Source organism: Orcinus orca, chromosome 1 (genome assembly GCF_937001465.1).
Source record: "Orcinus orca chromosome 1, mOrcOrc1.1, whole genome shotgun sequence".
Taxonomy (NCBI): domain Eukaryota; kingdom Metazoa; phylum Chordata; class Mammalia; order Artiodactyla; family Delphinidae; genus Orcinus; species Orcinus orca.
In genome coordinates this window covers 53,965,873-53,979,435 of record NC_064559.1, presented here as the reverse complement: position 1 = coordinate 53,979,435, position 13,563 = coordinate 53,965,873, and the positions used below count along the sequence as shown (strand labels likewise).

The following is a 13,563-nucleotide window of genomic DNA, read 5'->3' as shown; positions in this document are numbered from 1 at the left end:
GCACGGACCCCAATAACAGGCATGAAAATCTAACGCTGCTGCAGCCACCAAGAATCCTGTGTGCGAGCACAGGTCACTATCCACACACCCCTGCCCCTCTCCAGGAGCCTGTGCAGCCCGCCACTGCCAGGGGCCCGTGATCCAGGGACAACTTCCCTGGGAGAACACAGAGCATGCCTCAGGCAGTTGCAACGTCACGCCAACCTCTGCCACCACAGGCTCACCCCGCATTCCAGTTATGACTACAGTAGCCCTCCCGCCCCACGACCTGAGGGAACAAGAGACCCCTAAACAGCCACTGCTTGAACCCCCTCTCGTCTGAGTGGGGAAAAGACGCCTGAGGGCGACCTACATGCAGAGGTGGGGCCAAACCCAAAGCTGAACCCCAGGAGCTGTGCGAACAAAGAAGAGAAAGGGAAATTTCTCCCTGCAGACTCAGGAGCAGCGGATTAAATCCCCACAATCAACTTGATGTACACTGCGTCTTGGAATACCTGAATAGACAATATATCGTCCCGAAATTGAGGCGGTGGACTTTGGGAGCAACTGTAGACTTGGGGTTTGCCGAATGCTACTAATTTGTTTCGGATTTTTATGTTTATCTTAGTTTAGTTCTTAGGGCTTCTTATCATTGGTGGATTTGTTTATTGATTTGGTTGCTCTTTTTTTTAAGTATTTTTTATGTTAATAATTTAATTTTTTTATTTATTATTTCTTTAATTTTTTTTCCTTCTTATTTTCACCCTTTTCTTCTGCGATGTATGGCTGACAGGGTCTTGGTGCTCTGGCCTTTTGTCAGGCCTAAGCATCTGAGGTGGGAGAGCCAAGTTCAGGATATTGGAACACCAAGGACCTCCCGGCCCCATGTAACATCAATCAGCGAGAGCTCTCCCAGAAATGTCCGTCTCAACGCAAAGACCCACCTCCACCCAACGGCCAAAAAGCTCCAGCGCTGCATGCCTCATGCGGAACACCTCGCAAGACAGGAACACAACCCCACCCATTAGTAGAGATGCAGCCTACAATCATAAGTTCACAGACACCCAAAAACACACCACCAGACAGAGTCCTGACCACCAGAAAGACAAGATCCAGCCTCATCCATCAGAACACAGGCACCAGTGTTCCCCTCAATGAGGAAGCCTACATAACCCACTGAACCAACCTTACCCACTACGGGCAGACACCAAAAACAACGGGAACTACAAACCTGCAACCTGCAAAAAGGAGACCGCAAACACAGTCAGTTAAGCAAAATGAGAAGACAGAGAAATATGCAGCAGATGAAGGAGCAAGGTAAAAACCCACCAGGCCAAACAAATGTAGAGGAAATAGGCAGTCTACCTGAAAAAGAATTCAGAGTAATGAGAGTAAAAATGATCCAAAATCATGGAACTAGAATGGAGAAAATACAAGGAACGTGTAACAAGGACCTAGAAGAAAAGAGCAAACAAACAATGATGAACAACACAATAAATGAAATAAAAAATTCTCTAGAAGGAATCAATAGCAGAATAACTGAGGCAGAAGAACGGATAAGTGATCTGGAAGACAAAATAGTGGAAATAATTACCACAGAGCAGAATAAAGAAAAAAGAATGAAAAGAATTGAGGAAACTCTCAGAGACCTCTGAGACAACATTAAACATACCAACATTCGAATTATAAGAGTCCCAGAAGAAGAAGAGAAAAAGAAAGGGTCTGAAAATATTTGAAGAGATTATAGTTGAAAAATTCCCTAATATGGGAAAGGAAACAGTCAATCAAGTCCAGGAAGTGCAGAGAGTCCCATACAGGATAAATCGAAGGAGAAACACGCCAAGACACATATTAATCAAACTATCAAAAATTAAATACAAAGAAAAAATACTAAAAGCAGCAAGGGAAAAGCAACAGATAATATACAAGGGGATCCCCATAAGGTTAACAGCTGACCTTTCAGCAGAAACTCTGCAAGCCACAAGGGAGTGGCAGGACATATTTAAAGTGATGAAAGGGAAAAACTTACAACCAAGATGACTATCCCCAGCAAGGATCTCATTCAGATTTGACAGAGAAATTAAAACCCTTACAGACAACCAAAAACTGAGAGAATTGAGCACCATCAAACCAGCTTTACAACAAATGCTAAAGGAACTTCTCTAGGAAGGAAACACAAGAGAAGGAAAAGACCTACAATACAAACCCAAAACAATTAAGAAAATGGTAATAGGAACATAAATATTGACAATTACCTTAAATGTAAATGGATTAAATGCTCCAACCAAAAGTCATACACTGGCTGAATGGACACAAAAAGAAGACCCGTATATATGCTGTCTACAAGAGACCCACTTCAGACCTAGGGACACATACGGACTGAAAGTGAGGGGATGGAAAAAAGATATTCCATGCAAATGAATATCAAAAGAGAGCTGTAGTAGCAATTCTCATATTAGACAAAATCAACTTTAAAATAAAGACTATTACAAGATACAAAGAAGGACACTACATAATGATCAAGGGATCAATCCAAAAAGAAGATATAACAATTGTAAATACTTGCGCACCCAACAGAGGAGCACCTCAATAAGAAAGGCAAATGTTAAAAGCCATAAAAGGGGAAATTGACAGTAACACAAAAATATTAAAAACAACAGAATACACTATCTGCTCAAGTGCTCATGCAACATTCTCCAAGATATATCATATCTTGGATCACAAATCAAGCCTTCGTAAATTTAGGAAAATTGATATCATATCAAGTAACTTTTCTAACCACAACACTATGAGACGAGACATTAATTACAGGAAGAAAACTGTAAAAAATACAAACAAAAGGAGGCTAAACAATATGCTACTAAATAACCAAGAGGTCACTGAAAAAATCAAAGAGGAAATCAAAAAATACCTAGAAAAAAACGGCAAAGAAACACGTTGGCCAAAAACATATGGGATGCAGCCAAAGCAGTTCTAAGAGGGAAGTTTAGAGCAATACAATCCTACCTCAAGAAACAAGGAAAATCTCACATAAACAACCTAAGCTTACACCTAAAGCAATTAGAGAAAGAAGAACAAAAAAACCCAAAGTTAGCAGAAGGAAAGCATAAATATCAGATCAGAGGTCAGTGAAAAAGAAATGAAGAAAACAATAGCAAAGGCCAATAAAACTAAAAGCTGGTTCTTTGAGAAGATAAACAAAATTGATAAACCATTAGCCAGACTCATCAAGAAGAAAAGGGAGAATATTCAGATCAACAGAATTAGAAATGAAAAAGGAGAAGTAACAACTGACACTGCAGAAATACAAAGGATCATGCGAGATTATTACAAGCAACTATATACCAATAAAATGGACAACCTGGAAGAAATGGACACTTGCTTAGAAAAACACAACCTTCCGAGACTGAACCAGGAAGAAATAGAAAATATAAACAGACCAATCACAAGCACTGAAATTGAAACTGTGATGAAAAATCTTCCAAAAGCAAAAGCCCAGGACCAGATGGCTTCACAGGCGAACTCCATCATTTAGAGAAGAGCTAACACCTATCTTTCTCAAATTCTTCGAAAATATAGCAGAGGGAGAAACACTCCCAAACTCATTCTACGAGGCCACCATCAACCTGATACCAAAATGAGATGAAGATGTCACAAAAAAAGAAAACTACAGGGCTTCCCTGGTGGTGCACTGGTTGAGAGTCCACCTGCCAATGCAGGGGATGCGGGTCCGTGCCCCGGTCCAGGAAGATCCCACATGCCTCGGAGCAGCTGGGCCCATGAGCCATGGCCGCTGAGCCTGTGCGTCTGGAGCCTGTGCTCCGCAATGGGAGAGGCCCGCATACCGCAAAAAAACAAAAGAAAACAAAAAAAAAAAACTACAGGGCAATATCACTGATGAACATAGATGCAAAAATTCTCAACAAAATACTAGCAAACAGAATCCAACAGCACATTAAAAGGATCATACACCATGACCAAGTGGGGTTTATCCCAGGAGTGTAAGGATTCTTCAATATACAAAAATCAATCAATGTGATACACCATATTAACAAACTGAAGGAGAAAAACCATATGATAATCTCAGGAGATGTAGAAAAAGCTTCTGACAAAATTCAACACCCAATTATGATAAAAACTCTCCAGAAAGTAGGCAAAGAGGGAAACTACCTCAACATAATAAAGGCCATATATGAGAACCCACAGCCAACATCATTCTCAGTGGTGAAAAACTGAAACCATTTCCACTAAGATCAGGAACAAGACAAGGTTGCCCACTCTCACCACTCTTATTCAACATAGTTTTGGAAGTTTTAGCCACAGCAATCAGAGAAGAAAAAGAAATAAAAGCAATCCAAATTGGAAAAGAAGGAGGAAAGCTGTCACTGTTTGCAGATGACATGACACTACACATAGGGAATCCTAAAGATGCTACCAGAAAATTACTAGAGCTAATCAATGAATTTGGTACAGTAGCAGGGTATAAAATTAATGCACAGAAATCTCTTGCATTCCTATACACTAATGATGAAAAATCTGAAAGAGAAATTAAGGAAACACTCCCATTTACCACTGCAACAAAAAGAATAAAATACCTAGGGATAAATTTACCTAAGGAGACAAATAACCTGTATGCAGAAAACTATAAGACACTGATGAAAGAAATTAAAGATTATACAGACAGATGGAGAGATATACCATGTTCTTGGACTGGAAGAATCAACATTGTGAAAATGACTCTACTACCCAAAACAATCTACAGATTCAGTGCAATCCCTATCAAACTACCAATGGCAGTTTTCACAGAACTGGAACAAAAAACTTAACAATTTGTATAGAAACACAAAAGACCCCAAATAGCCAAAGCAATCTTGAGAAAGAAAAACGGAGCTGGAGGAATCAGGCTCCCGGACTTCAGACTGTACTACAAAGCTACAGTAATCAAGACAATATGGTACTGGCACAAAAACAGAAATATAGATCAACGGAACAGGATAGAAAGCACAGAGAGAAACCCACGCACATATGGTCAGCTTATTTTTGATAAGGAGGTAAGAGTATACAACGGAGAAAAGAGAGCCTCTTCAATAAGTGGCGTTGGGAAAACTGGACAGCTACATGTAAAAGAATGACATTAGAACACTCCCTAACACCATGCACAAAAATGAACTCAAAATGGATTAAAGACCTAAATGTAAGGCCAGACACTATCAAACTCTTAGAGGAAAACATAGGTAGAACACTCTATGACATACCTCACAGCAAGATCCTTTATGACCCACCTCCTAGAGAAATGGAAATAAAAACAAAAATAAACAAATGGGACCTAATGAAAATAAAAGTCTTTTGCACAGCAAAGGAAACCATAAACAAGACCAAAAGACAACCCTCAGAATGGGAGAAAATATTTGCAAATGAAGCAACTGACAAAGGATTAATCTCCAAAATTTACAAACAGCTCATGCAGCTCAATAACAAAAAAACAAACAACCCAATCCAAAAATGGGCAGAAGACCTAAATAGACATTTCTCCAAAGAAGATATACAGATTGCCAACAAACACATGAAAGGATGCTCAACATCACTAATCATTAGAGAAATGCAAATCAAAACTACAATGAGGTATCACCTCACACCGGTCAGAATGGCCATCATCAATAAATCTATAAACAATAAATGCTGCAGAGGGTGTGGAGAAAAGGGAACCCTCTTGCATTTTTGGTGGGAATGTAAATTGATACAGCCACTATGGAGAACAATATGGAGGTTCCTAAAAAAACTAATAATAGAATTACCATATGACCCAGCAATCCCACTACTGGCCATATACCCTGAGAAAACCATAATTCAAAAAGAATCACATACCACAATGTTCATTGCAGCTCTATTTACAATAGCCAGGACATGGAAGCAACCTAAGTGTCCACTGAGAGATAAATGGGTAAAGAAGATGTGGCACATATATACAAATGGAATATTACTCAGCCATAAAAAGAAATGAAATTGAGTTATTATTAGTGAGGTGGATGGACCTAGAGTCTGTCATACAGAGTGAAGTAAGTCACAAAGAGAAAAACAAGTACCGTATGCTAACACATATATATGGAATCTAAAAAATCATTCTGAAGAACCTAGGGGTAGGACAGGAAAAAAGACTCAGACATAGAGAATGGACTTGAGGACACAGGGTTGGGTAAGGGTAAGTGGGACAAAGTGAGAGAGTAGCATTGACATATATACACTAGCAAATGTAAAATAGATAGCTAGTGGGAAGCAGCTGCATAGCACAAAGAGATCAGCTCGGTGCTTTGTGACCACCTAGAGGGGTGGGATAGGGAGGGTGGGAGGGAGACGCAAGAGGGAGGGGATATGGGGATATATTTATACGTATAGCTGATTCACTTTGTTATACAGCAGAAACTAACACAACATTGTAAAGCAATCATACTCCAGTAAAGATATTTAAAAAAGAAAAAGAATGAAGAAAATAATCCAAATTGAGGGACATTCTACAAAATACCTGACAAGTACCCCTCAAAACTGTCAATGTCATCAAGAACAAGTCTGAGGGCTTCCCTGGTGGCACAGTGGTTGAGAGTCCGCCTGCCGATGCAGGGGACACGGGTTCGTGCCCCGGTCCGGAAAGATCCCACATGCCGCGGAGCGGCTGGGCCCGTGAGCCATGGCCGCTGAGCCTGCGCGTCCGGAGCCTGTGTTCCGCAACGGGAGAGGCCAAAACAGTGAGAGGCCCGCGTACCGCAAAAAAAAAAAAAAAAAAAAAAGGGACAAAGAAAGAAAAAAATACATATATATATATACATATATATGTGTGTGTGTATATATATATATATTCTATAAAACAAGACCTCAATCTTGCCTCCAAAGATATATAAAGAAATTAAGCTTGTATTTTACTTTTCCTTGAAAAACCATATCAGTACAGCTAGAAGAGCATTTGAAATGTAAAATTCATCACTCTTGCATTTAAAATTCCTTTGATGTAAAATCTACAGTTCTGTAGAGAAACAGTATAAAACAACCCTCTCAATGCTATAAATTAGTACATTCTGCTAGTAGGAGTTATATAAGTGCTGAAGACCCTCCCTTAAGGTGGCCACTAACCATCCTCCCATGTCTTGGATGGGGCTGCCACTCTATATGAATTTGTTTGCTGTTAACCTAGGCAGCTCACTGTAGCAAAGAGCAAAAGGAAGGAAAAGAAACAAATTTTAAAGTTTCTTCTTGAATGGGGAGATGGAGGGATATGTGGGGGAAAAAACTAGGATGCTTCCTATTAGGCCAAGCTCAATGGTAAGTAGAAAACTATGTCTAATGTTATATTTGAAGCCAATCAAAAAGCTCAGTAACTGCTATTCAAGCAGTGCCACTGGACTCTGACAGTGAATTCCATGCATAAGATCACCTGATAGAAACTTCAGCGGACTTCGTCAAGAAGCTGAAACCACAGTGCCTTCCGGATGGCTCCATCTCACAGAAGAACCTGCTGTCTGGGCTTCCCAGTTTGCATTTCTGTGGGGCCCTTCTCAAAAGAGCACTGAACGTGTTATCTTAATCCCCATATACCCTACTTTGTTCACCATGGCTGTGAGTGCCGTAACACGCCATAACACATGGCTACCCAGACCTGGAAACTATGAATGAAGTAAGAATTCCCCAATTCTGCTTAGGTAAGTATACCTACTTAGGTAAATATTCCTTGTGAAGTTCACCCTCTTCTGTATTAAGGTGTATGTGAGAAATCACTTGATGGACAAGGATGTTCAAAAGGTGTTTACATAGAAACCAAAAAGGACTCCTTTATACAAACTGAGTGTGTTTTCCCTATTCTAACCATTGCCAGGGCTCCTTTTATTCAACCATGAAAAATAACAGATTTTGAAAACTTTTAAGGCCTATGAAATAGCAAATAAGAGAAAGACTTAAATGTCATATTAACCTGAGTTCAAGTTACAGATCCATCCATCGTCAGCTATGTAATCCTCAGTAAGTTACTTAACCTCTCCATCCTTACTTTTCTCCATTGTTGGAATAAGTGGAAAGTCTGGAGTTGACACCAGATCTGTCTTCAAAGCCTGTTCTTTTAACCACCACACTGGCCTGCTCCAGACACCTTAAATAGCACCTTGCATGGGGGAACTCACTATATCTCTGCAGGCTGATTGATTTATCTTCAGGTGTACCTCCTTCAATCAATGACAGCTAAAGCTAAACTCCAAGGCACAGGAGATATAGCCTTCTTCACTAAGTTTTAACACACGCTCAATAGTTGGGTCTGAAACAGAGGAGCATCCCCTTCAAAAAATGATGAGACGGATAAATATGTTCTGTTCACAGCACAGAAAACCACACTTCAGTGCAGAAGCCATACTTCAGGTTAACCAGTTGTCTCAAAATCAAATACGCCACCAAAGCAGGAAAGCCTACTGTTTTCAAAGATGAGACACAAAATTTTAGTTAAGGTATGAAATTTTAATTGGCTAGTTCAGCAAAATTTTATATTCTCCTGAGAGGGTAATAAGGCCTACGTATCTAAATATCTTGAGTTAGGAATTGCAGTTATTTTCCCATATTATAGAAAGTTTTACAACACTTCTGAAAGCAGGGGTTTAGATCACCTGGCTAAGAGGTACCAGATAAGAACCATAAAGAAGAGGTTCAGCCTTAGTACAATCAATATTCATAGGCAGTATGGCAATCTAGAGATGGCATGACGTGACTAAGAACACTGAAATTCAAAACTATGTGTAGCCAAACAAAACACATCTGAAAGTTACATATGGCCCTTTCAGCAGAATCTGCAAATCCTACTTCAGAGAACAGGAGATAACGCCACTCCCTCCACTGCCCCTCAGAGTTACCCTACAAGCAAAATTGACAACAATTTTGCAGGCTGAGATAGCCTCTGCAAGTCAGGCTTCAGTGCTTTCTCTGTCAAGTCAGCCGTCCCCTGCTTGGCTTTTAAGTGGTGAGCCATGTCCCACCCTACAGAGCCAGGCAGAGTCCTCTGTACTCTCAGACCACCAGGCTAATCTCTGTACTGTGCCATAGGCATGCTAGCCCCACATTCACTCCTACTACCATACTTGGCTCATCCTGTCCATGACCTCAAATGGCTTCACCCTTCCGAGGCCAAGCCCAATCTAACCTATCTTTGATTTTGTTCATTTGTGTGTGTGTGTTTATTTTTTTTAATCCATGCAAAGAGCACTGAAGAGGGATGAATGAACTCAAACTACTTTGGTGGGGGTAGGGAAGGCTTCACAGAGAGGTGCCTATGTGTGCAGGGTATAGAAGGAAGAATGAATGGCTGCCAAGTGGAGGAGTGGGGAAGACCATTCTAGGCAGAGGGAAGAGCATGTGCAAAGTCTTGAAAGAGTCCTGAAAGCCATGGCAGGCTTGTAGAGATAAGAGGCTGCAGAAGGCTATAGTCAGAAGGAGAACACACTTGTTTGCCTCACTGAGGTATACGACTTGATCCTGGAGACAAAAGGATCTGATTTTGGTCAAGGCCCCTAGTCAAGCCCATATCTTCCATGGAGTCTGCTCTTGCCATGCAAGTATCTCCTTCCTCCACATCATTCCTACAGCCCTTGACAACCTTGCCACGCAATCAGGTGTTATTACTCACAGCTCTGAGGGCAGAAGCCTTTTATTTTTTTTTCACTTCTGTATCCTAAAAGCACCTAAGAATGTCAAGCAAGTAAATGCTCAGTAAGTTCCCAGGACTGATTGATTCAAATTCCTCTAGGGGGTGGATTAAGCAAACCAGGTTCTAGAGGTAAGAGTAGGGAAACCTCTAAATCAAAGTCACTACAGACCTTACTGTTGGCCACAAGTGACAGGATCCAGGACAACAAAAGTTAACTTCAAAAGCAACCACCCTTGACTTCCATGAACTTGGACTCCTTTCTCTTTCTGTCCAGCTTTGCCCCGCTACCCAAGCTGAGATTCACTCCTACTCCCCCTGGGAATACTGGGCCAAAAGGGAAGGTACCAATACATCTCTGGTTCTGAACATACCCCATTAACTGGGAGGGCAGGGGACAATCAATGCATTGAGCAAATGCATCTGGCCCTGAAATGAGAGAGTGTGTCTGCTCCTGCGTGTAAATGCCAAGTTGCAGGAGGTTACCATAGCAACTCCAGCAGGGTGCTGCAGTGGGCAGCTTTGCACAGAGGTGCAGAAAAGCCATTCTTGAACATCTGGGCTTTTGCTGTGCACATTGGACCCTAGTAGCCACATCATGGCTTTAGGCCCTGCTTTGGGATTCTGCAAAAAAGGAACTGGAATTTTGAATACCTGTTAGTCCAATCTTCTTTTTTTTTCATGTATCACACATGTCCCTCTTGATGCACAGTAAACACTGCATGTAGAGCCCAAAATAGGCTCTTTAGAAACATATAATTCCCTATACTCATTCTTACACATGACAATGAACAGATTGTACTTGCACATCAGCATGACTTGAACACAAAATTTACATCCACCAAATAACCCAGCAATTACACATTTTAATCAACAGCGTATCCACAATGTCAGCATTCCCAGCCAGTCCCCAGTTTTTATTGTGTTATTAGTATATTTTTAATGCAAAACTAAATAATGCCATCAAGGCTGTAGGTTGGGCTTAATGGGGTCTACTGAGCTGTTACTCCAGGAACTGTGAACCAACTTTTCAAAGGACCAGGCAATTTTTGAAATTGTTTTTCCACAGGGGCTGGAGAGTGGGGGTTTACTCATCCACTTCTTAATGTTTTATGTCTCATAAGGAAAGAGCATGAAGAGGATGTGAAATAGCATTCCATTTGTGGTTTCAACCTACATACGGCCAACAGGAAGCCATGTCCCTACAAAGTGAACTTTAGTTGGTCGGGCAGTCAATAGATGAAACAGCTTCCTGGACATTTTCACTTTTCTTTCTTGGATCTAGAAACTTACTTGTGGTTATATTTTAATTCTCTCCTGGGCAAAATAAGAATGATTTATAGCAGCAGTGAAGAAACGGATCGCATGGTAGGCGTGCACAGCAGGGTGAGATGGATCTGCACATGGAGAAGTGAGGGAAATTTTGGTCAACAAGGTCACATGAACCTGTGGTACTTTGCAAGATGCTGGAGCAGGACTACAGTACCTTTGCAGCTTGAAAGTGAAAAAAGAGGGGTGGATTAGAAGTGATGTAGAAGTTCCAGTATCTGAAGGAGTTTTTGTGACCTAAGGAAATTAAAATAGGGATACCAAGAGAGAGATGCAAATAAATAAACAAAGGAAGGAAGAGCTTCTTGGCCAGGGAGGCTATTCTTTGTGCAGGAATGCCTATCTGTCTAAGGGAGCTGGAGAACAAAGATGCCAGTGTTAACAGACTACAGTTGGATGATTTGTTCATCCAAGGAATTGGAGATGTGGAGGTGTCTGTAAGGAGGTGTCTGTTACATGTAAGCATGGAGGTAGGACTTGCCAGGATGGACACCAGGGGTGTAGGAAACTTCTGTTCTGAAAGAAGGCCAGAGAGTTTCAGCAACCTGGTGACAGAAAAAGAGCTCTCAGTGAGTGAATACTGGAGATTCAGCCAGTGCAATCTGGCCTGCACATACCTGGCTAGGTGGGCACTGGATACCTATTTCTAACTCCCCCAGGGGATGCTGTGGGTGGAGATGGCCCAGGGAGTGTGAAGCAAAGAACTGAGCATGTGGCCTGGGAGTGGGAAAAGGGCTTCTGGGAGGTGAGCTGGGAACTGCCAAGAAGTGCGCTGTCAACGTGCTTCTGAATGAAAGCTGGGAGGTCAAGGCTGGGAAAGGTTTCAGAGAGACTCCTGCAACCTGTTCCTTGGGGCAGGGCGGCTGAGGGAAGGTGGAAGGCCCAGCTTTGAGGCGCCAGTCTGCAAGTCGGTATGGAGAATGGTCTGGGAATGGGGCGGATCCAGGGAGGTAGGAGTGGGGGAGGGGAGGTCGCCGGCGAGTGGGTGTGGAGAGCGAGCCCGAGTGTGTGTGGGGGGGGTGAGGGCGCCGGGCCAGCGCCTCGACCTCCCCCGGGACTCACCCAGCACGAAGTAGGGCAGCTCCGTGTTCTCCAGGTCGTCCACCACGACCATTTCTCCCGGGAAGTCGTTGCGTACCGAGAAGAGGAGCTTGGGCTCGGAGGCCGAGGGGCTGTGCATGATACTCAGGTCGTTCTCGCGCAGGAAAGGCAGCGCCGACACCGTGATGCTCTTCAGCTTGCACTCCAGCTCCTTGGAAGGATCCACGTCGCCCGCGGCCGTGGCCAGCACCGCCGCCGGCCCCCAGCAGCAGGAGAGCAGGACGCAGAGCCCGGCTAAAGCCATCTTGAGCCCCGGCCGCCTTCCTCCCAGCGCCGCGAAGGTGGGGGAGGCAGCGAGCGGGAGGGAGCGAGCGAGCGAGCGCGGGAGGCGGGGGACGTTGGGGAGGAGATGTGGAGCCGGGAAAGCTCTGGTCCTCGGAATGAGACGCCGCTAGCCTGGTGCAGGGCTTAAGCGCTGATGCCTGGAGAGCCCGCGCTCTTTGTTTCCCGGAGCTGCTTATCTGGGAAAGGGAAAAGAGGGGTGGGGGGAGGTGGGGAGTGGAGAAAAGGAGAAGGAAGGACGTCGGAGGAAAGAGGAAGGGAGCTGAAGATTCTAGGGAATCAGGTCAGTCCCCAGTAGGCTGCAGGTGCTGCCGCCTTTCTCCTTTGCATCCCTCGGCAGGAGCACGCTCCTGGCTATAAACTACCTGCACAGCTTTGTTTTTTTTTTTTAACCGTTTTTGCAATGCAAAATATTCCCTCTCGCATTATCTTCCAGATGCCTTGGGGAGGACAGACACACACACACACACACACACACACACGCACACCCCTTATGAGGTGCTTCCTCAGAGCAGGTGATGGGGGTCTCTAGATCCAAATACGCCCCCAGTTATTTTGTAGATGTAGGTGGTCCCAGTCTTCTTTACCCACTAAAATTGGATTTGTATATTGGATAAGCGTGTACTGGTATAAATGCACGTGTGTATTATTACTCAGCACTAACTTTGCAGAAATATTTAAAGGAAATATTCTGTATGTAGATATACATAGATGGTATGAATAACAAAGAACAGAGCCAGTGTACTGCATACAGTTAAGCAGGAGACCCGAACTTTTATTTGCAATTTCTCTCTGCCTCTTCAGTTTCATTTCTGTTACAAACGTTATCTATGATAAGCAATATAAAGATAATTTGGGGCATGCTATAATTGAGAGAAAAAGTAGAGCTAACTCAAAGAAATGTTGAGCTTTTAGTTTTAGAGAATCCAGAACAGAGCTGGAAGAAAATTTGAGAAAAACAAAGTTTCTAAGCAACCTTAACAAATGGAAAAGGAATAAAAGAATATCCTTGGGCATGGGCCAAGTCAATCCCAGCCCAATCAAGAGTAGAGCAGGGTAGATAACAACAACAACAACATTAACAACAAAAACCCACATAAATTTTCTTTCCATTACTGCTGGACAGTGATACCTTAACAAAATAACGACAGTAAACTGTGATAGAAAAGTGATGTTTGTATGTGCTGGTATCTGATGATTAATTG

General features: G+C 42.7%; 1 protein-coding gene across 5 annotated transcripts in view; it reads right to left on the bottom strand.

The window, feature by feature from the left end:
- The window catches only part of ASTN1 (astrotactin 1), a 326,481-nt gene extending 313,854 nt beyond the window's left edge, over nucleotides 1-12,627 (bottom strand). The window contains exon 1 of one of the 5 annotated variants that reach the window (XM_049715380.1): nucleotides 12,038-12,627. In XM_049715380.1, the coding sequence (XP_049571337.1) occupies nucleotides 12,038-12,320 (283 nt within the window). In that variant the 5' untranslated portion in view covers nucleotides 12,321-12,627. The remainder of the gene's footprint in view (nucleotides 1-12,037) is intronic. The other 4 variants (XM_049715388.1, XM_049715367.1, XM_033428142.2 and 1 more) reach the window with 4 other exon arrangements.
- Between the last annotated feature and the right edge of the window lie 936 nt (nucleotides 12,628-13,563).